The 24,224-nt window shown below is 31.3% G+C and overlaps 1 protein-coding gene across 1 annotated transcript; it reads right to left on the reverse strand.

Moving 5' to 3' along the window:
• Positions 1-5,832: 5,832 nt before the first annotated feature.
• On the reverse strand, positions 5,833-7,289 carry LOC106408200. Its single transcript, XM_048764259.1, has 4 exons — positions 7,114-7,289; positions 6,638-6,998; positions 5,965-6,422; positions 5,833-5,851 (listed from the first exon to the last, which is right to left on the reverse strand). The coding sequence occupies exons 1-4, from the start codon at positions 7,287-7,289 to the stop codon at positions 5,833-5,835; spliced, it is 1,014 nt and encodes a 337-aa protein (XP_048620216.1).
• Positions 7,290-24,224: the final 16,935 nt, after the last annotated feature.

The following is a 24,224-nucleotide window of genomic DNA, read 5'->3' on the forward strand; positions in this document are numbered from 1 at the left end:
GTCTACTGAAAAAGCTGTGATAGTTATGAATCTTTGAATTGATTTGCAGGAAAGGAGCTTAGATGCTAACGTGGCTGTGGAGGTTCCTTTGATTCCGTTGGTGAATCAGGTTGGACAGATGGTTCTCAACGACATGCATAACTCAATTCAAGCAGCAAAAAAGGGCATCAAAGATCAAACATATACTGTCAGCTGAATCATACTTCAGTCAGCCATTACAGCTTCTCTTGATGTATCAGTAAGAAAGATTCTTTACTTTCGAATATGTTTGCTGCTGTTACATCCGAGAAGCTGATTCTAGGAGCAATTGATAGTCATGTACTATTAAACCAACTAATTAATCTTTTCTCTTCAATTTCTTTCTAACACGGTGATGCACAATGAGTAAAATAGGAAAAGCCTAAAACGGAGAAGAGAGAGAAAGAGAAAGAGCCAAAATTACTTTCGCTGTAGGTGGCATCAGGGCCGGCTCAAAAGAATTTAGGGCTCTTAGGCAAAAAACATAATAATAAAGGGCTTATGGGAAAAACTTTTTAATGAATTAAAAATTATTTTTAATAATATAATTATTGAAGCTATTTGATTATTTCATATGAAAATTTTCTTTTAAAAAATGAAATTATGAAAGTATATAAACCAAAATTTAGTAACAAATATATTTATATCTATTTTTAAACTAAAAATTTCAAATAAGTTCTTAAAAAAAGAATTTTGGACCCTTGAACCTCGGGGCGGTCGCACTCTCAGTGGCATAATGTTAGCAAGTCAAAGACTGTGGATAGATATATCCCGGAGCAGCATAATGTTTACTAAGTCTACTCATTTTGTCCACTAAAGAAAAATCATAGGATGCTTGGATAGTATTTTCAAATAAGATATCTACATTTTACTAGAAAACCATTCCCATGTAAAAAGATTCCGGCGGTCCCGTCCACGGATTGGTGAAATTCATATAAGCTGAAACCAGACCTCATATGTTTTTCATTCTACACTAGCAGAAAACATTAACCTAATTCCTTCATTTTCCGCATCTCTGAAATGTACTTAAAATATTCCTATCATATTGACACTAAAATAAAATAAAATAAGACACAAAAAAATGGGAAAAAAACTCAAAGAATGCGCTCAAATGAATGGCAATGTAAATTGGACTGAAGTAAAAAGAAAAAAAAAAACATTATACGAAGTCAAATAAGGTGACACTGCAAATAAGTAATGATAGGAAGAGTAACAATAATTTGTAGAGAACATGAATATACAAAAATCAAAATACATAACCTGAAAACACAAGAAATTCAGATAACAAAAAAAATATAAATGTAAATCATTAATAAAACAAAAAAATTCAAGAATGGTAAAAGGCTTAAAACAACACTATGAACCCGCACACAAGTGTGTACTCATTTGCACACATTGAGATAGAATTATTATCCCACATAGAGCAACAACTCCGTCAATGACCCCGCGCTTGTGCGGGGGTTCCGCCTCTAGTACATATAATAACTAGGGTCGGTCCGCCCTACGGGCGGGATATACCTTACTTGTGATTTATGTTATTATTTTTTATATAATTTTGCAATTTGTGTTTTAGATTCACATTTGCAAAAGATGCGTATGAGATATATTATTTTATTAATTTAAGTTATTGGTTAGTTAATTTGTAAATAATTTTTGTTTGACTTTTTGCTTCTATGATATTACCATGATTGAGTTATTATATCATTCTCAGTTGAATTTGTTTTTATTAAAGTATTTTAAAAATCACATTTAGTTAATGTCAGTGATTTATTATATATTAACATCTAAATAATTGATTTGTTATATCTCAATTTTAGTGTTTGGCCCTTTTAAAGTAGGAAGCTTGAATCCGTGAACTGATCCTTATATTTTGTCTTTTAAATATTGTTTGAGTTAATGGTTTTCGTATGTGGCCCTGCAAAATTAATAGTGAGTTTTTAGTGGTGGTGTGATAGGTAGACGATTTTGAACTTTTTTGGAATGTTTTTAGTACTGTAAGTATTAACTCGGAGGCTAAATTAACATGAAATTTTTAACTTTATTTGGAAAACCATTTGAGTTCAAAATTAACATGCAATTTAAGTCTCAGCCCTAAGTTTCATATTTTTCCAGTGATATTTATAAGAAATATTTAACAGCCCTACTTGGAAGCTCACATAAAGATTGCCAGAGACCGTTTGTTCTCTTATTCTTAAAGGGCAACAACCTGTTTAGGACCATATAAACTCATAAGTTTGGCGCTAATAGTTTTTTTTGTTTGGAACACAAAAAAAATAGTTTACTTACTAAAGTTGTGTTTAAAAAAAAAATAATGTTTGTGTTTTCTTGGAAGAGGTAAGAAAAAAGTAAGAGACGGAAACTATCGCACTTGCACATGAAAGTCTGGTGCTATTTGAATTGAAACCCAAGTGGCATGTTTTTGTTATTTTCTCTTATTTTTAGGGTTTTAAGGATTTACTAAAAGTTAAATGAATACTGATGTTTTTTAAGACAAATTAATGGATCAAAATTAAGTTTTTTTTTGTCACGAAGATTTTCAAAACATTTACAGACAGTATGCAGAGTATGCAGTGTATAGATTAAATGAAAATGCATTATTTAATTTGTCTTCCGTAATAAATACATAACTTAATAGGAAACTATTGTTCGCTTAGTAAAAAAAACACTATTGTTCAAAAGAAATAATGTTTATTAATAAAAAAAATTGCAAATTACAAAACTGGCATTTACTACTTTGTATTTGTATTTCTTTGAATCGGGCTTTGATTTAACATTACTAAATAACTATATTCAATAAAGTTAACAAAAATATATGATCGGACAGTCGTAAAGAAGCTATTTACTCTATTTTTTTAATATATATTTTTGTCACCATCATCTTAAAAGAAAGGCCTTGAGAAAAATCAAATGCGTCTTTATCTCTTCAGTTTTATTTATTTATTTGAGAGCTGGTATTCAATTAAAATAAAGAACTGTAAAATATTACATCCCCAATGAGGCAGATTCGATTGAGACTTCAAATAAAAATTCTAGTATTATAATAGCCCAGAGTTTTATATCAACGAAACCAGTTGCCCATGTTAGTAGCCCATTGGATAGAATCACGAAGAGGCCCATCAAAACCCAATCAAGTAGAGGAAAAGTCAATTCTGGAAAATACATGCATACTTTGGTTTTGTCGAAGATTGACGAAGATCCGAGAGATGGAGTGCACGGAAGAAATCATCTGCTAAATTGGCAAACCAGGAAGCATCAGGAGGTAAAGTACCAAACTTGCATCAACTAAGAGGAGAGATTAGGATTTGAATCCCGAAGACCTGAGATTTTATTCCTGATAGTAGAGTCTATCAATCGCAAGACATGAGAGAATTAAGAAAAAAGTCTAGATATGGCATTGCCAGCTAAGGAGGAGTAAACATCTACGAATTGAAGAACCTCGCCAATTAATGAGAGAGTTAAGAACAGAGTCCCAGTTTCTCCAGTTTTCTTAAAGTTATCTAAACTTTCTTTCTTCTCGCCTTTTGAGAGATAATAAAAATGGCTTCAGGATTCTCCGGCGACGGTGGTGGGATGGAGTTTTAGGCGGTGTTGGTAGATCTATCCTTGGCGATACCGGAACTATCATAAAATCCGATAACAAAATCTTCAACCGACGTATAAGAACCAAATTCCCAAATTCTCAAAAAATTCCTCGATTAGATGAGAGACTGTTATCTGGTGGGAATATATCACTGGAAAACGGACTCTAGCTGATTATCAAGCAAATCTACAGCAACATTTGTTTCATAATCAAGTAGCTATCAACACAGAATAATCTGTTGCCGACAATCGAAAATAGACTGTAGAAATCTACAGAATGATTTAGAAGGAAAAAGTGATGATCTTCACTGAATTGAACTCACTTATTTATAGGTGTAAATCCACAACAATTTGAGATAGGAGATGTATGGAATGAGACGTCTTGGATGAGTGGGTCGGTGATATTAATGAAAACATTAATTGTATTTAATAAATCTAACAGAGAACAGTAACGCCGCAGTTTTTTCTCAGCGGGAGGAAGAAGAAACATATCATAATCTAAGTCAAATAATGTTTTTCGTACTGACCAACTTTAAAAATAATAGTCTTGTTGTATGGTCCAGTCAAACTTTTTGGTTTTTTAGCAAGTCCAAATTAAACTTATCCCATTAATTGAAACGCAGCACTTTGGAGTTGACTGACACGTGTCGAGATCAGAATACTCGATTTAATGACGTGGCGCTGAGGTGTCTTCACAGGAGAGAGACCAACATTTTCTTATATATACGGATAGATACTTTACATAATGCATTTGAGCGTGTGATGACAAAATACTATTATATGGTCGACTAATATTTACATAACAAACGCTACTTAATCATCCTTCTTAATGTTTGATGCGACAATATGCCACTTTCATTCATATTAATGATTGATACATTCTTATTCATATTTTTTATATATACTAAACAAAAAGATATTTAAATCCAGTTCACACTCTGGGTTTTAAAAGGTAACAATTTCAATATACTAAACAAAAAAAATAGAAATCGGTCCATTAGAATTTTCAATAAATGTGTAATTATTTGTTGGTTCCTTGATGTAAAAACAAATCAGTTCACGGTTTTCAGAAAAACTAACCAGTTCATTATAATTATTTTATCAATATATATAGATTTTGAGTTGATAGCGGGTTTTATCATATCAACTAGTATCAAATTGCGGGTTGGTAGCAGGTTTTTAGATTTTTTTGTCTGTTTTTATCTGATTAACGGATCTATTCTATTAAATCAGGATCATGACCAATTTATAAACGATTGGTCCAATTTTTTTTTTCCTACGTGACCTACTTAAAAAATAACCAAATATAATCCAAATATCGTTATATTAAAACATCAATATGCCTATTGATATAGGTTGTGGTTTAACTTTTTAATACAATTATTAAAATTTCTTATTAATCATTTAAAATAAATATTATACAAAAAACACAAATATAAAAAATAAATTTCTAAAAAAATGTAAAATAAAAAATGTAAGGACGGATCAGAATCTAGTACATGCTTAAAAAAATATTAATTGCATCAAAATATATATTACGTAACCACCACTTCAAAGGCATAATAATCGGGATCCACTTTTTCTAACTGCATCAAAATTTAATCAAACACAAACAGATGAGAAAAATTGGGGGATAACAACTTCGAGCTAGCCGGTGAGAAAATTGAAGACGAGATTGATCGGTTTCGGAGATGGAGAAAATTGGATAGAAGAGCAGTGGGCAGAGGTAGACGAGGCGAGGGAAATCTCGTCGGATATTCCTTTAGATTTTAGGAAGTTCACGGCGGAGAGGATGTGCGGGAGGTTGTCCACCGGCGGAGCAAGTCTTGGATTCTAAGAGATTACTCCAAGGGAAGAGAGGTATTAGATTTTCGCGTTGTGAAGTATGAAACTTGAGATAGATAGGTCTAGAGCTTGGAGGAGTAAAGGAAGACGAGGAGAGTGAGGATATAGACAGTGGCAGATCTAGAAAATAAATATAATGGGGGCAAAATATGAAATACAATTAAATAAAATTAAATAATAATATCTTATAAAAAATCTAGCAAATAAAAAAACAACTCTTACAAAACAACTCTACGTTCATTCATCATTTGGAATTTTTTAATCACTTTCTCATTTGAAATCGAGTCACATAACTCTTTTTCAATAAAGCAAACCATACAATCACTTAGAAACGCTCCAATTCGGTTACGTGCAGCTGTCTTCACTAGTTTCATTGCTGAAAAACATCTTTCAACACTTGCGGTGGCAACTAGAAAAGTTAGAACTAACTTTAAAAGTCTGTAAACCAAGGGATGTGCTACATGCTTTTGAGTTTTCACCATCAAACATAAAAAATCTCCAAGATTTTCTACACTCTTAAACCTTTCGTCTCTACGTATATTGTCGATGTAGATATCAAGTTGTTGCTCTAGAGATAAAATCTCACCATAGCTAAAATCATCTGGATATAACTTAGCTAATCGCACCAGCTTCTCTTTGTCAAACCCATGGAATGAATCAATCGGGCTTAAAGCAGCCATACAGATAAGTAGATCAGTGGTTACCTCCGTAAAACAATCGTTGAACTCTTGAATCTGCAAATCTAGAACCGTGCAAAAGCAGTTGACCTTATAATGATGCATATTGCTTATGTTGGTTCTCTTTCTTGGATTCCTAAGATCAACAAAATCTTCTTCCATGATAAGCATCTCAACATTATGTTTCTTACAGAAAGAAGCAACTTTAGCCATAAGCGAATCCCAGCCATCATCTCTAAGCTTCTGCAACTCTCGTTTAGTGGATTCTACCAGTGACATAGCATTCAAAATATCTTGATCTTTCTGTTGCAAAGTTAATGACAAATTCGCAATGAGCCCCAAAATGTGTAACATAAGATGCAAATAGAACACACAATCAAATGTGTGAAAGTATTTTAGAAGACCACATGCTTGACGTTTCTGTAAGTCTTCCAAACCCTCATCTTGGATATACTCAAGAACTTTAATGGTAGTAGAAAACAATTCTTCCAACCTCAACAATGTTTTGTGATGCATACCCCAGCGAGTAGTTGCAGGTCTTGATAAAGAATGTTTCTGATTTGTCTTGTCCTAGTCTTAACTTCACCATTCTTAATTCCTTTTTCCAATTCTTCACGCTGAGTTTCTCGAAACATATCTTGTCGTTTACAAGAAGCCCCAACAACATTCAACAATGTAGAAATCATATCAAAAAAATCGGCAATGTCAAAGTGCTTTTTTGCAACAGCCACCACAACTAGCTGAAGCTGATGAGCGAAACAATGAACATAATACGCTGAACTGCTTTCTCTAGCAACCAATGATCTCAACCCATTAAATTCACCCCTCATATTACTAGCTCCATCATAACCTTGCCCTCGCACATTTGTAATGCTCATCCTATATCTAGCAAACAATTCATCTATAGGAGACTTCAGAGTTAATGAAGATGTTTCTTTTACATGAACAACTCCAATAAACCGTTCTTTGATTGCTCCCTTTTTTATCAACAAACCAAAAAACAACACCCATCTGCTCTTTATGAGAAACATCAGCAGACTCATCAACCAGCAAACCAAACACACCACGACCGATTTCTTTTGTCTTTCCTTTCAGTATCGGTATCAAGTACTGGAGGAGATTTTCTTTTGTCTTTCCTTTCAGTGGATTTAGGTGGCAAATCATCGACATTAGTTTCAGGTACTGAAGTAGATACTTTTTTGTAGTATTTTTCCATTGACGTTTTCTGGAGAAAAAAGATGTGTTAAACAACACAATCGAAAGATATGAACTTTAAAAATTCACTTTGACAATGTTGATGGAGAATTTTATAGTACTTTATAATCGTCATTACATCAGACTCAGGGCAACCAAACCAAGTCAGCTACTCCACTTTTAAATTATTCAAGGGCACAGTCAAAAAAAAATCAGTAGAATTGTAGAAAAGTTTAGATATAATTACAAGATGTAGCTTTTCTTTACATGATTAGAATAAATAAACTATCAACTATGAAACATTAATGAAAGAACAAATTAACAAAGAAAAAAAATTACCACTTGTCGAACTTCAAAGACGACGACGAACACACACACGAGAAAGATATTTGATTAGGGTTTTCTAATTTAAAAATTATTTAAGTAACTTTAGTATAATTATGTCAATTTGGTAAAAAAAATAAATATGTTTCTAAAATGAGATTTGAATTACTTGATTGAATGGGCTGTGGCCTGTGGGGACAAAAAAAAACTCACCATGGTTATAACTTTTTTTAACCAAAGAAAATTTTGTGGGGGCAGCTACCCCCTCCTCAGCCTACGTAGGTTCGCCCTTGGAGATAGGTTGAAGACGAAGTGAAGCAGTTATAGTAGCCATTGATTCCGTTGTCGCTCCTCTATCCTCATCCCGGTTCGATTTTATATCTACAATAAACCAGAAATTAGGTTTGAACCGGCTCAGATCTATGGGCGATAACTAGCCCTGAGACGGATCTGGATATCCGGAAAATTTAGGGTATCCGGATCCGTGGATTTAATATCCGGATCCGGATTCGTGGTTTCCGGATATCCGAGTTTCGGATATCCGTCTCTATATTCTATTATCCGCGGATATCCGGATCCGGATCCGGATCCGTCAAAATAATTAAAAATAATTTTTTTAACAAAAAATACTAATTTTTTTAACAAAAAATACTAATTTTTTTAATATAATACATAAATTAAATATTTATAAATATATTTATATATGTTTATAATATTATATTTAAAAACTAAAATATAAGATTATAAGATTAATTCATGTAGAAATATTAATATATCAAATATAAATATTAATAAAATTTTAAAATTTAATGTATTTTAAAAATACGGATCCGGATCCGGATATCCAGACCTAAAAATTAAGATATCCGGATCCGGACTCGGTTTACACGGATCCAAGATTTTACTATCCAGATTTGGATCCGGGCACTCCGGATATCCTATTTTCGGAGTGGATCCGGAGCGGATCTCGGATCGAATCCGGATCTCGGATAATAAGTCCCAGACCTAGCGATAACTATATTGGGCTTATTTGAAAGCCCATCATTATAAAACCTTAGACGATCGTCTTGAGTGTTTTGTCGGGAGATGAAAAAAAAATTGGGCCATGGGTCTTGATTTACAATATCCATTTTAAATTATAATGCATAATATTTTTTGTTAAGACATATTATAATGTCTAATATTTTTTGTTTGCTGTAATATTATGTGTACTATTATGTATAATAATAACATTATTATGATTATATATGAAATCAAATTAGGAAACTTTAATGAGAAGCGTACAATTTTATATATTTATTATTTGATTAATAAACAAAATTGTAAATATATTTTGTTATCATATCTATTTACGGTTAAAGTACAAAATTTATGTGTTAAATCGATATGACACAAGTGTATAGTTATGCAATATCACTAATTCAAGACAATTATCAAAATTCTTAGTAATAATTTTTTAAAAAAAATTTTACACAAAAATGATTACAAAAAAACACAAATATGCTTTAAAAAAACACATATATGGTTACAAAGAAAGACACAGATAAAAAAATTAAGTTTCTAAAAAAATATATCCGCACTCTGAGAGGGGTGGATCAAAATCTAGTTTTTTTTTATTTTCTTCTAAAATACTAGCAACATTTTCTTTGTCATGTTTTTGTTGTTATATTATATACAACCTCACAGAATTCTTTGTGTTGGTACGCAACTATTCTTCCTTAATTGATATAATTGATATAATTTTAGGGATTAAAAATTAAATTTTTTTGCGGTAATCAATGCGAGATTTTGCGACATGCAATTTGCGATAGCAGATCACAACGACATTGAAATGAACAAGGTACAATAGATCCACCCAATGTTCTAAAAATCGCTAGACGGTAACTAGGCGCTTTATAAAAGACTAACGACTAGGCGGATTATTCGGGGCCTAGGCGAGGCCTAGGCGTTAGCAAATTATTGATTTATTTTATATATTTTATATATTTATATGACATATTTTAGTTTTAAAGTTTAATTATAAAATTATTGTGATGATGAATTATCAATATTAGATATACAAAACAGACAAAAGTAGACAAATTTGTATATTTGTAATAATATTATTGCTTAATTTAACATATATAGATAATTTTAGATCGATTTTAACCAATTTTAACCGATTTAGAACCGTTTAAACCAATTTAAATCATATAAATCAGTATAAATCGGATTTTAAGAAAATCGTTACGGATAGGACCGAGTTGCTGCCTAGGCGGGGGCCTAGGCGCCGCCTAGACCGATTTTTAGAACCTGGGATCCACCTTTTAATTATGCAAACAATAATTTTTTGTAAACATGTTTTATTAATGAAGCGCTCGGTTCCAACTGTTATGAACCAGTTTGTGGATGACTTATAACCAAGAGATTATGATTTGTAATCTTTCCATTTATCTATGACGGTGTAATCTGCTATATAAGAAACATCTATGTTATGAATAAATATAGACTTTTCCATTACTTTTATAACACATTATCAGCACGAAATTCTAAATCCCTAAGCTAATATCCAAATCGAAAAACCCTAAAATCCTAACTCTAGCCAGCGATCCGACGAACCCTAAACCCCGACCGTGTCTCTTGTTCCCGCATCAGTTCCAGCTCGCGTACCCGATTAGCTTCAGCCCAAGGCGTTCCTGATCCTAACTCAAACGTTCGCGACCCGAGAGCAGCTCCATCACGCGACATCTTCCTCGTTCGCGACAGCATCAGACAGCTCGCGTCCGACGATCAAGGCGTTCCCGATCAAGCAACAAAGGACGTCCGCGACCCGATAGAAGCGACTCGATCCATTCCAGCTCGCGTCCCGTTCGTGTCCAGCTCGCGGCTCAACTCTTTTGGTGGTCCGATTCAACAATCATCTAAGGTTAAAAGGTAATTCAAAACCTAAGAACCCATAATCAAACATAGATTGATTGATAAAGAATGAAACCCTAAAACCTTAATCTATATGAATCAAAACCATAGGGTAATAGATCAAAAATTCTAATTGAGTAAATCGAAGCTCTAAAAGTTCGATACCCAAAACCCTAAATCATGTTCCTACATGATTAAAACCCCAAATCGGTTTTTACAAGTTAAAATCCGATAAACCCTAACCCTATATCTATAAACCCTAAATAATATAAGTATCAGAATTAATTATACTATAATTATCAAATCACATATTAAAACCCTAATCGAATATTTTGAAATCAAAACTGTTTTCGGTTTTGATCATTGAGGTTTTAAATCTGATTGAATTTGATGCTATGTTGTTAGAATTGTTTGACCGTTAAATTGATAGATTTATTTTCTCATCCTCCTTGGTTAATTTTTCATCTGATTTAAAATTGTTTAAACCGACCAGCCTGTTAAAACATTGATTGAATCCGATAGGTTGCTAGCTTGCTTTGCTTATATAATCCGATAGGTTGATAGATTGATTGAGGTTTACTTGTTTAAAATCTGAATGATATGATTGCATGATTCTTGAGGTTTAATATCATCTGCTAGGATTGATTGTTTTGTAATCTGGTCTGTTTTAAATAGAAACCCTAAATAATCTGTATGATAGGTTATATTGATCTGATTTGGATGTCTTTAAGAATTGAGAATCCGTATGCTAGGTTGATAGATTCATGATAAAATCTATTGTCTTGAGGTTTAAGATTGTATGCTAAGTTTGATTAAATTGATTGATCTGATTATATGTTTTTGAGGTTTGATAAATTCGGATACTAGATAAATTATTTGCTCATGGTTTATGCTAAATACCAATCAGCCTTGAAACTGATTCATTGAAATTCATGCTTGGAATCTATATTCTAGTATTGCTAAAATCAGCCTTGAAACTAATTCATTGAAACTCATTGTTGAAATCTATATTCTAGTATTGCTAAAATCAGCCTTGAAACTGATTGAGTGATTAATAAATCTTTTTACTAGTCTTGCTAAAATTCATTGATTGTTAAACCCTAATTACATGATTAATTGAATCTAGTTTTGCTAGTCTTGATAAACCATAATATTATGAGCACATAGAAATAGTATTGCTGAGACTTGCCAGAAATTGACTGATTGATTAAATGCCTTTAAGATTGATAGTCTCATTGTCCTCACAAGACTGAAATCCGGATTGATTGTTTTTAAGAGTAAGGCCGCATGAAAATTATACCTAAATATTGAGTGATATATGATTTGACATGTCGAAAATCAACCTGGATTTTGCTGCCATAAATCTCTCTGGAGATAATTATTTACGGTGGGCATTGGATACAAAGATTATCCTAAAGTCAAAAAGACTTGGTGAATGTATCATAGAAGGCAATAATGCCAATGAGAAAGATTGATACATGGCAATATTAATTATTAGCCATCATCTTATTAAGAGTCTCAAAGATCAGTATCTGACTATAGAGAATCCTCTAGACCTTTGGACATGTTAAAAATCGAGATATGATCACCAAAGAACGGTATTATTACCAAAGGCCCTATTTGATTGGAGGAATCTCAGAATCCAGGACTATAAGTTCGTGGATGAGTCTATTGCTAGCTGAACAAAATAATGGATTACTGATGAGAAACAGTGAATTGAGACCTCCTGGATTAATCCCATTACCTGATACCAATAAGGTCGCAGAAGAAAAAAGAAAAAAGGTAACCACATCCAGAATGATAGACCACACGACCATGGCCGTGGAGGGTGAAAAAGACGTGGCCATGGCCACTATAACACATTTAGCCGTGGGAATCACTATGGCAAAGGCCGTGGGTATCAACCCAATTTGAGCCATGGTCAAGGCAGTGGATGTGGTATATCCTTTAAACCACAAAGCTCGACCAAATCAGTGTGCCATAGATGTGGAATGGGGAACCATTGAGCTAAAATATGAAGGACTCTTAAACATTTTTGTGACATCTATCAAAGTGAGTCTGAAATGGAAGAATCCTGAAACCCACTTGGTATATAAAGATGGTGAAAATAATTTCGGACATGATCAAAATGATCTTATGGAATATGAGACTTATGATTGCCTAAAAGAATCAAGTTGATAATCTGATTTCGACATCAAACTTGTGTGATTGCTTTGCTTGTATGCTTTCTCTGATTTTTATCTCATTGAATTTATTTCTATTACATTGTCTGCTTAGATTAATTGAATGAATGATCTTTCTATATGAGTACACTGAAAAACGCCAATATAAGTACTAAAGCAGGTATCGCCAGTCTGAAAGAAGACTATGGCTAGGCTAATATATTATTGCCTAAGGGTATGCATCTAGAAATCAGTGATGCCTTATATTCACCCAGCTCTAAGAGTAAGAGCAGTCTATTTTCTTTTAAAGATATAAGAATGAATGGTTTCCATATTGAAACAATGGACGAAGGAAACAAAGAGTTCCTTCAGATATATGTATAAAATCGCCCAAGGCCATAATAAGTCCTAAAGACTGTACCTGCATTCTCTACTGACCTAGACCATGCATAGATCAGTATGATAGAGACTAAAAGCCTGCGAAAATATACACTTTATGGCACGACCGGATTGGCCATCCTGGTCCAAACATGATGCAAAAATTGATATTCAAAAGACACACATTAAAAGATAAGAAGAGTTATCCCAAAGAATCTCACGTGTGTAGCATGTACACAAAGGAAACTCATTAGGCCATCACCAGTAAAATGGCTACGAGCCCCTTTTTCATAAATAAAGACTATATGTCTAGATAATACTGGTGAATACATGTCCCAAGCGTTTAAATGATTATGGTACGTCCATGGGGGTAAGTGTGGACAATTCTGTGATACATGTCCATACCAAGAACGGCTTGGCCGAAATCTTTTAAAACGCAAATAGCTGATTGATAGACCATAACTTATGAGGTCAAAACTCCCATTCATAGTTTGGGTCACACGAAATTTACATGCACCTAAGTTAATACGCATCAGGCCATTTAGTGAGCATAGATATCCCCTATCACAATTATTAACGGGTCAAGAGCCAGACATACCCCATCATAAGACATTTAGATGTGCTGTCTATGTACTAATTGGTCCACCACATAGAACTAAGATGGGACCTCAAAAGGAGGATGGAGATATATGTTGGATATGATTCTCCCACAATAGTAAAGTATTTTGAGCCAACTATGGGTGATTATATTTGAGGCCATGTACGCAGATTATTTTAAGACCAAGAGGAGAAAAAAATAATAAAGTTTGTAAAAGAATGGAAAAAGAAATATAATGGAATCAACCATCAATGTCTTGGCAAGATCCTCGGACCAAAGAATGTGAAATAGACGTCCAAAGATTATACATTTACAAAGCTAGCTAATCAAATGCCAAACACATTTGCTGATCCGAAAAATAATGACTAAGTCATGTATAAACCAGCTTGTAAAGCACCAACGAATTTGATGTCCAAGAAGAGACACAGTCAAGTTGCTACAGAGTCTGGACAACGTATGAAACGTGGTAGACCAATAGGTTCCAAAAGATAAGAATCCTCAGAAACAAAAGAAAGGTGCAGAGAATGATAATCAAAATCCAAATCCGAGGTTACTAAAGAAACCATCCCAGACATGGAGATAAGGCCGGCCGGCTCTAAGGTACAAGTACCAAACAATGTAGCTTGAGACACCAAGCTGCAAAGTATTAAAGGTCCTGATAATAATGATCTCAATCGATTATATCATGTCTGGAACATAATGAAACCAATAAGGAATGTCGACATAAGATGATTTACTTACATACAAGGTAGCACTTGAATTTATGAATATAAGCGAGGATCATGAACCCACATCAATATAAGAGTGCGCACTCGTATAACAGATTAGATTGAATGGAAACGTGACGTTAAATAGTTTAAAGAAGAAATGCGTATTTAGCCATATGATTAAGACGCCATATGAAGTTAAAACCAGTGGATATAAATGGGTCTTGTGAGGAATCAAAATCGTGAGATATAAAGTTGATGTTGCACAAGGATTCTCACAAAGACCAGTAATAGATTATGAGGAGACATACTCCCATGTGGTGGATGCAACTACTTTTAGATTTCTCATAAGTCTGGCTATATAAGAGAGAAAATTAGACTTGCAGCAAGTTGATGTAGTGACTGCATATTTATATGGTCCACTGGATAATGAAAGTACTAGAGGGTATTGAGCTGAAAGTACAGCAAGTTCTCGAGAACAATATTGATAATCATCAAAGTATATGATCTGAATATCTTAGGAACCTCTGGATACAATTTCTCAAACAGTTGAATATCTCAAGAAAGAGTTTGAGATGAAAGATCTTTGAAAACAAAGTTTTGTTTGGGATTACAGCTTGAGTACATTAACAATGAAATCTTTGTGCATCAAATAATATATACAGAAAAAGGTACTCAAGAGATTTAATATGGACCAGTCTCACCCATTATCTAGTACATGGGCGTGAGATCACTTGTTTTGGATACTGATCCATTCAGTCCAAAGGTGGACGATAAAGAAGTTCATTTAGTCTTGAGATAGACGATGCAGAAGTCTTGTTTTAGACACTGATCTGATTGGTCCATAAGAAGGACGATGAAAAAGCCTTTGATTTTGGTTTATTTTATACTAACCAACCCAAAGAGGGGTTATTTGGTTTTGTTGATTTGTTTTCAGACAGATTATGTTTTACACATGGTGGTACACACATATCACAGCAACATCATCCAAGATTTCGTGTGTGTGTATTTGAGGTCGATGACTCAATATGTTCCATCAGATTGTGGCATGGCCGATGGTAAAGAAGAACCAACTATCATGTTCGAGGACGAAACATATTATGCCCAAGATTTTCATCACCCACGGATTGCAGAAAATTGGAGAGGTCCAAGGGACCTTCAGTAATGTCCAAATCAGGGGAAGTAATGTGTGTTGTATTCTTTTTCCTTCACCATGGTTTTGTCCCAATTGGGTTTTCATGGTAAGGTTTTAATGAGGCAACATTAAAGCACATTATAAGCTCTAAATGGTTATGGCATCCTAGGGAAAGTGTTATGAACCAGATTGTGGATGACTTATAACCAAGAGATTATGATTTGTAATATTTCCATTTATCTATGACGGTGTAATCTGCTATATAAAGAACATCTATGTTATGAATAAAAATAGATTTTTCCATTACTTTTATAACACCAACAACTTTCTTTTTTGTTATGCAACTGATCCTTCAATAATTGATATAATTTTAGCTAAAAATTTAAAATTTTCCGTGTTAATCAATGCTAAGATTTTGCGACATGCAATTTGGAATAGCAGATCACAACTACTTTGAAATAAACAAAGTACAATAGATCCAAACTTTTAATTATACAAACAATATTTTATTTGTAAACATATTTTAATAAAGACAATTTTTCTCAAATAGTCATTTTTAAATTTTTGTCACAAAAATAGTCCTAAAAAAATAAAATGATCAAAATAACTCTTTTTTATTTTGAAATTTTTAATATTAATTTTTTCTTTTATTAACGGAGGGGGGTGGGGGTTCAGTTTCAACAACTAGGATAGGGAACATTACAATCCGCGAAAAGTTTGTGACCATTTGGAGCTTGGATAGTAGGCCCAATCCAGGTATTTTTGATGAAATAACACATACAAGGCCCCTGATCTCTCAGTGCTTGGCAACAGCTTGCAGTCGGAGGCTCTGGAGGATTGATTATCGGTAGCAAGCACGGTTGCAAATCTATAACATCGCACGCCATTGTCGGAGACAATTGCATCACTATTGTCACCATCGCAACGAGTCCTATTGCTGTTAACTTCATCTCTGAATATTTTGAGATTCTTTTCTTTTTTTTTTTTTAATTTATGATTGATGACAAGAGTTAGCATGGTACCTTGGTATTTATATAGTTGTATCGTGGTATTTATTTTTACCTTAAATTAAAGTTCCATAAAACAAATCTTAACTTCAATGCATATCTATAATAACTAGATTAAGAACATTATATATATAAATTATTTTAAGTATTATATGTTCTTATATATTATGAAATAATAAATATATATTGAATAATTAAAAGTCAGTAACTATTACATATATAATTAAATTGGTGCGAACGTATAAATCGATTTTATTAATCCAAACAATTTTTTAAAAAAATTTGATAGGATATGTAATTAAATTTAAATGATATTAACATACATATTATATTTTTAATATTAATTTCTATTAAATGATGTTTTTTACTCATATGTTTTTTTTATCATGTGTATCTTTAATGGCAAAAACTTTAAATTATTGATAACAAAATTTTCGTTGTAGGATTAATAATTTTAGTAATTTATAATTTTAAAAAATTTATCAATGTTAGTTCAAAATTTTTATCAAAAAAAATTATTCAAAGTAAATTTTGAAATTAAAATATTTATTTATTCAATATGGTTAATAGTTTAATTTAGAATGATATATATACATATATATTTTAAATCTTAATGATTAATTAAATTAGACTTTTATTTATATGATTTTGTAATCATTTGTATTTTGTCATAACAAAAATTTTAAACCATGGATCGCAAAATTTGAATTTGAGACTTTTAACAGTTTTAGTAATTTATAGTCGTTTTTTAAAATTCAAAATATAACATATACAGAAAAATCTAATTTTTTATAATATGGTTATTGTGATTTTTTTAAATTATTTTAATAGTTTAAAATTAAACAAATTTGATAGAAGATACATTTTTTTATCAGATCTTTATTATTAAAAATCATTAATTGTCATATATACTTTAGCCACATTAGGCAATTCCGTAATCTTTATTTAAGGAAATAATAAATGACATTAATAATAAATTTATGGTTAGTTTAATAAAAAGCTTATTATATAATTAGATGAACCAACATATTTTTATAATAATTCTAAGAATCATCCTAGTGATGACACGTGACTATAAAAAGAAGTTGTAATGTTTCACAAATAATATATAGGGGATTTATTGACTTTGACATGTACCATATGTGCATGGTTTTAGTCATCAGTCATAGATTTGGTTTTATCTCATCCCTTATATATATATATCCCTTACATCCTTTATATATTAAAAGATAATTTTTTAAAAAAAATTAACCTTGTTTTAGTTTATATTCACAACTTGTTTTAGTTATTATTCACAAGTTTGCTATTTTGGTTGATATGTCATCACCACAACATCCAATCTTAAAAAAAAACTAATAAGATGTTGGGGATATATTTCAACTTTTAGGAATAGGCGGATCAAAGTATTGACATGTGACAACCAACAAGTTTGTACTTTACTAGTAGCATCATGCAGTTCTAATGCACGCAAGTTACGAAGACTCGTCTGAGTATAATGCTTGTCTTACTGTAATCCTAACATGCACTATTTGAGTCCGTGGAAAATGCCAAAGTTGAGAGATTATATGATGTTGGGTAAGGCTAAGAAGATATGGGTAGTTACAAAAAAAATCAAATCAACCAGAATTAGCGAAATAAGACCTAACCTCTCTGGACCTTCAACATTTACACCAAAAAAAACCTCTCTCTTAATATTTACACCAAAAAAAAAAAGACCTAACCTCTCTCAACAAAGAACATCAAGACATGATTGATAATCAAATAGATAAACTGAGTTTGTAACCAAGATCGAAGAAACTTAAGTGTATCCTGGAAACAGCCAAGTTATATGTACACATGACCAAACCTTATTAACCATCAAAAAGGCGGGAAACGATAGTAGCTATTACAGTAGAGAGTTTAACTTGAAATCCAGGCAATAGATAAAAGTAACCCGGCGAAATAAAAACACTGCACCCCCACATACTATGTTGTCTTCTCTACTATTACAAACCGTGAAACATGTATGAAAATGTCTTAACAAATGGTTAAAAGCTTCAGATCACACGGAGCTCGGTAAGAAAGGCGGCGCATAGATCCAAGAAGAGAAACTGAGGACCGTTATATAACTCTCTGTATGTCCAGCAAGTACTTCTCTTCTCGAGCTTTGTATAGCTGTTTCGAAAACTCACTTACAAGCAACATGTTCTTTGTCCATGACTTTTGTTGTTATTTATTTATTTATTTTTTTATTTTTTTTTTGTAACTGGACTTTTGTTGTTATCCATGATTAAAAGCATGGACTCGGTTCTTATCGCACCTCGAAGTCAGATCATTGTTTATTGTTAGTTTTGTTGTTTTTTTTTTTTCAGCTGTTACTTTTGTTGTTAAGCAACTACTCACTCTTACATTGATATAATTTTAGCGATTAAATATTAAAATTTTCTGGAAATGAACAATAGATCCAAACAATAATTTGTTTGTAAACATTATGTTTTTATTTAACGAGGGGGGTTCAGTTCAGTTTCCACAACTAGGAAAGGGAACTTGACAAGCTGCGAAAAGTTTGTGACCATTTGGAGATGTCAGAGTAGGCCCAATCCAAAGCCATGAATTATTGATGAAAACACACAGACAAGGCCCCTGATCTCTCAATGTTTGGCAACACGCTGCAGTCGGAGGCTCTGGAAGATTGGTTATCGGTAGCAAGCACGGGAACAAATCTTTTACATCGCACGCCATTGTCGGTGACAATTGCACCACTATTGTCATCATCGCAACGAGTCCTATTGCTGTTAACTTCATCTCCGAATGTTTTGAGATTTTTTTTTTTTAAATTTGTTTTTTGTTGATGACAAGAGTTAGTAGGGTACACCTTGGTATTTATATAGTTGTATCGTGCATTTTGTTTTAGAGTTGCAAAAAAAAAAATCTTAGCTTCAATACATATCTATAATAATTTTATTGACATGTACCATATGTGTATGGTTTTAGTCATCAGTCATAGATTTGGTCTTATCTAATCTCTTGTATATTAATTGGGAAACATTACAATTTTTTTTGTAACCATATGTCATTAATAGGATGATTCTTAGAATCATTAGAGAAATATGTTGGTCTATTTAATTATATAATAATATTTTTATTAAACTAACTATAAATTTATTATTAATGTTTTTTATTATTTTTTTTTTAAAATAAAACTTACGAAATTACCTAATGTGGCTAAAGTATATATGGATATCAATTAATGATTTTGAATGATAAAGATTTGATAAAAATTAGTGTATGTTATATCATATTTGTTTAATTTTAAACTATTAAAATAAATTAAAAACAACAATAACCATATAAGAAATTTTTTTAGATTTTTATGCATATGTTATATTTTTAATTTTTAAAAATGATTATAAATAACTAAAACTGTTAAAAATCTCATATTCAAATTTGTCATCCATGGTTTAATTTTTTTGTTATGACAAATTACAAATGATTACAAAATCATATAAGTAAAAAGTATAGTTTAATTAAATATTAAGATTAATATATATAATTTTAAATTAAACTATTAGCCATATAAAATACAGAAATATTTTAGTTTTGAAGTTTACTTTGAACAATTTTTTTGATAAAAGCTTTGAACGAACATTGACAAATTAATTATTTTTTTAAATTAAAATTACTAAAACTATTAATATCACAATGAAAATTTTGTTATCACTAATTTAAAGTTTTTTCTCTTAAAGGTGCAAATGATAAAAAAAATATATATATGAGTAGAAAACATCATTTAATAGACATTAATATTAAAAATATACTATGTATGTTAATATCATTTAAATTTAATTACGTATCATATCAAATAGAAAACAAATATTTTTTGGATTAATAAAATTGATTTATATGTTTGCACCAATTTAATTATATATGTAATAGTTACTGACTTTTAATTAATCAATATATATTTATTATTTCATATTATGTAAAAACATATAATACATAAAATTATATATATATATATATATATATATATATATATATATATATAATGTTCATTCCGTGCAGGATGCAGATCTTTAACCTAGTTCCTTGTAAATGCTTTACGTCCCTCTTATATATTAAAAGATTTTTTTTAAAGAAAAGTAATCTTGTTTTAATTGTTTATTCACAAGTTTACCATTTTAACTAATATGACATCACCATAGCCTTCTTCAACTTCCAATATTAAGAAAACTAATAAGATGTTGGGGATAGATTTCAACTTTTAGGCAGAGGCGGATACATTGACTTTGGGTGGGGCACTTGCCCACCATGAACTTTTCAAGTTAAGTGTAAATTTGTGAAGATTTCTTTGTAATGCTTCTGTTGAAATTCAAGCTTATAAAGATATTTTGTAGAATTTTGATAAAAGTAATTTCTAGCTCCTCCCCTGCTTTTAGGAATAGGCCGATCAAAGTATTGACATGTGACAACCAACAAGTTTGTATTTTACTAGTAGCATCATGCAAATTCTAATGAACACAAGTTAAGATGACATCGGCAGAGTATAATGCTTGTCTTACTGCAACATCCTAACATCCACTATTTGAGTGTGTAGAAAATGCCACAGTTGAGAGATTATATGATGTTGGGTACAGTGGCGGAGGCAGGAAATAATTTTATTGGGGGCACAAATAGTAAATGTTCTTATCTATTTTATTGTTATGTGTATTTTTAGGGGGTTTAAGCAAATCTATGGGGGCAAACGTTATTTTAGAATGGGAGCATATAGACTGGGATTTAGTAACTTACACTAATTTTTGAAATTTTGTTGGGTTCAGTGGCCCCTGTCTTACTACATGTGGCTCCGCCACTGGTTGGGTATAAGGCTAAGAAGATAATGGGTAGCTACAAAAATGAAATCAACCAGAACTAGCGAAATAAGACTTAACTTCTCTTAACAAAGAACATCAAGACATGATGATCAAATAGATAAACTGAGTTTGTAACCAAGATTGAAGAAACTTAAGTGTATCCTGGAAACAGCCAAGTTATATGTACACATGACCAAACCTTATTAACCATCGAAAAGGCGGGAAACGATAGTAGCTACTCCCTCCGTTTCAATATAGATGATGTTTTAGAAGGTTTGTTTTGTTTCAATTTACATGAAGTTTTGAGATTTTAAGGAAGTTTTGAGATTTTAAGGTTAATTTTAACTTTATTGGAAACTGTTCAACCAATTAGATTTTAAGTTTTTTTTATAATTGGTTAACTGATTTTAAAATTATATCTTTAAAATATTTTTCTAGGGAAATGTAATTTTCTTAATTTTGTGCACTATTAGAAAACATTAAGTATTATGAAATGGAATGAGTATTACAGTAGAGAGTTTAACTTGAAATCCAGGCAATAGATAAAAGTAACCCGGCGAAATAAAAACACTGCACCCCACATACTATGTTGTCTTCTCTACTATTACAAACCGTGAAACATGTATGAAAATGTCTTAACAAATGGTTCAAAGCTTCAGATCACACGGAGCTCGGTAAGAAAGGCGGCGCATAGATCCAAGAAGAGAAACTGAGGATCGTTAACTCTCTGTATGTCCAGCAAGTACTTCTCTTCTCGAGCTCTGTATAGCTGTTTCGAAAACTCACTTACAAGCAACATGTTCTTTGTCCATGACTTTTGTTGTTATCCATGAGTAAAAGCATGGACTCGGTTCTTATCGCACCTCGAAGTCAGATCATTGTTTATTGTAAGTTTTGTTGTTTTTTTTTTGTCAGCTGTTACTTTTGTTGTTAAGCAACTACTCTTACCTTGTTCAAAAAAAAAAAAGCAACTACTCTTACATTGATATAATTTTAGCGATTAATTATTAAAATTTTCTGGAAATGAACAATAGATCCAAACTTTTTGATTATACAAACAATAATTTGTTTGTAAACATTATTTTTTAATTTAATGAGGGGGATTCAGTTCAGTTTCCACAACTAGGAAAGGGAACTTGACAAGCTGCGAAAAGTTTGTGACCATTTGGAGATGTCAGAGTATGCCCAATCCAAAGCCGTGAATCATTGATCAAAACACACAGACAAGGCCACTGATCTCTCAATATTTGGCAACACGCTGCAGTCGGAGGCTCTGGAAGCTTGGCTATCGGTATCAAGCACGGGGACAAATCTTTTACATCGCACGCCATTGTCGGTGACAATTGCACCACTATTGTCACCATCGCAACAAGTCCTATTGCTGTTAACTTCATCTCCGAATGTTTTGAGATTTTTTTTTTTTTTTTTTTTTTTTGATTGATGACAAGAGTTAGTATGGTACACCTTGGTATTTATATAGTTGTATCGTGCGGTTTGTTTTAAAGTTCCAAAAAAAAAACAAATCTTAACTTCACTACATATGTATAATAATTTTATTAATTCACTTTGACATGTACCATAGGTGCATGGTTTTAATCATCAGTCATAGATTTGGTCTTATTTAATCCTTATATATTAATTGAGAAGCATTAAAACATTTTTTTGTAGTCACATGTCATCACTAAAATGATTCTTAGAATCTTTAGAAAAATAGGTTGGTCCATCTAAATATATAATAAGTTTTTTATTAAACTAACCATAAATTTATTATTAATGTTTTTTATTATTTCTTTAAATTAAAATTACAGAATTGTCTAATGTGGCTAAAGTATATATGACAATTACTGATTTTTAATAATAGAGATTTGATATAAAAAATCATGTATCTTCTATCATATTTTTTAATTTTAAACTATTAAAATAAATTAAAAAAATCACATTAACCATATAATAAAAATTTTGATTTTTCAGTATACGTTATATTTTGAATTTTTATAAACGACTATAAATTATTAAAATTGTTAAATGTCTCATATTCAAATTTTGTGATCAATGGTTTAATTTTTTTGTTATGACAAAATACAAATGATTATAAAATTATATAAGTAGAAAGTATTATTTAATAATTATTAATATATATATGTCGTTTTAAATTAAACTATATACCGTATAAAATACATAAATATTTTAATTTCAAAATTTACTTTAAACAATTTTATTTTGATAAAAAATTTGAGCAATTTGTTTTGATAAATTGACGACTTAATTTTTTTTTAAATATTATAAATTACTAAAACTATTAATCCCACAATAAATTTTTTGTTATCAATAATTTAAAGTTTTTGCTATAAAAGATACAAATGATAAAAAGAAAACATATGAGTAGAAAGCATCATTTAATAGACATTAGTATTAAAAATATGTTATATTTGTTAATATTATTTAAATTTAATTATGTATTCTATCAAATATAAAAAAATATTGTTTGGATTAATAAAATTTATTTATATGTTCACACCAATTTAATTATATATGTAATAGTTACTGACTTTTTAATTATTTAATTTTTTTTATTTCATAATATGTAAAAAATATATAATACATAAAATAATTTATATATATAATATTCATCCCGCGCAAAGCGCGAGTCTTAACCTAATCCATTATATATGCTTTACATCCCTCTTATATATTAAAAGATTTTTTTAAAGAAAAATAATCTTGTTTTAATTGTTTGTTCACAAGTTTGCCATTTTAACTAATATGACATCACCATAGCCTTCTTCAACTTCCAATATTAAGAAAACTAATAAGATGTTGGGGATAGATTTCAACTTTTAGGCACTGGCGGATGTACATTGACTTTGGGTGGG

The sequence above is a fragment of the Brassica napus genome, chromosome C7, assembly GCF_020379485.1.
Source record: "Brassica napus cultivar Da-Ae chromosome C7, Da-Ae, whole genome shotgun sequence".
NCBI classification, from domain to species: Eukaryota; Viridiplantae; Streptophyta; class Magnoliopsida; order Brassicales; family Brassicaceae; genus Brassica; species Brassica napus.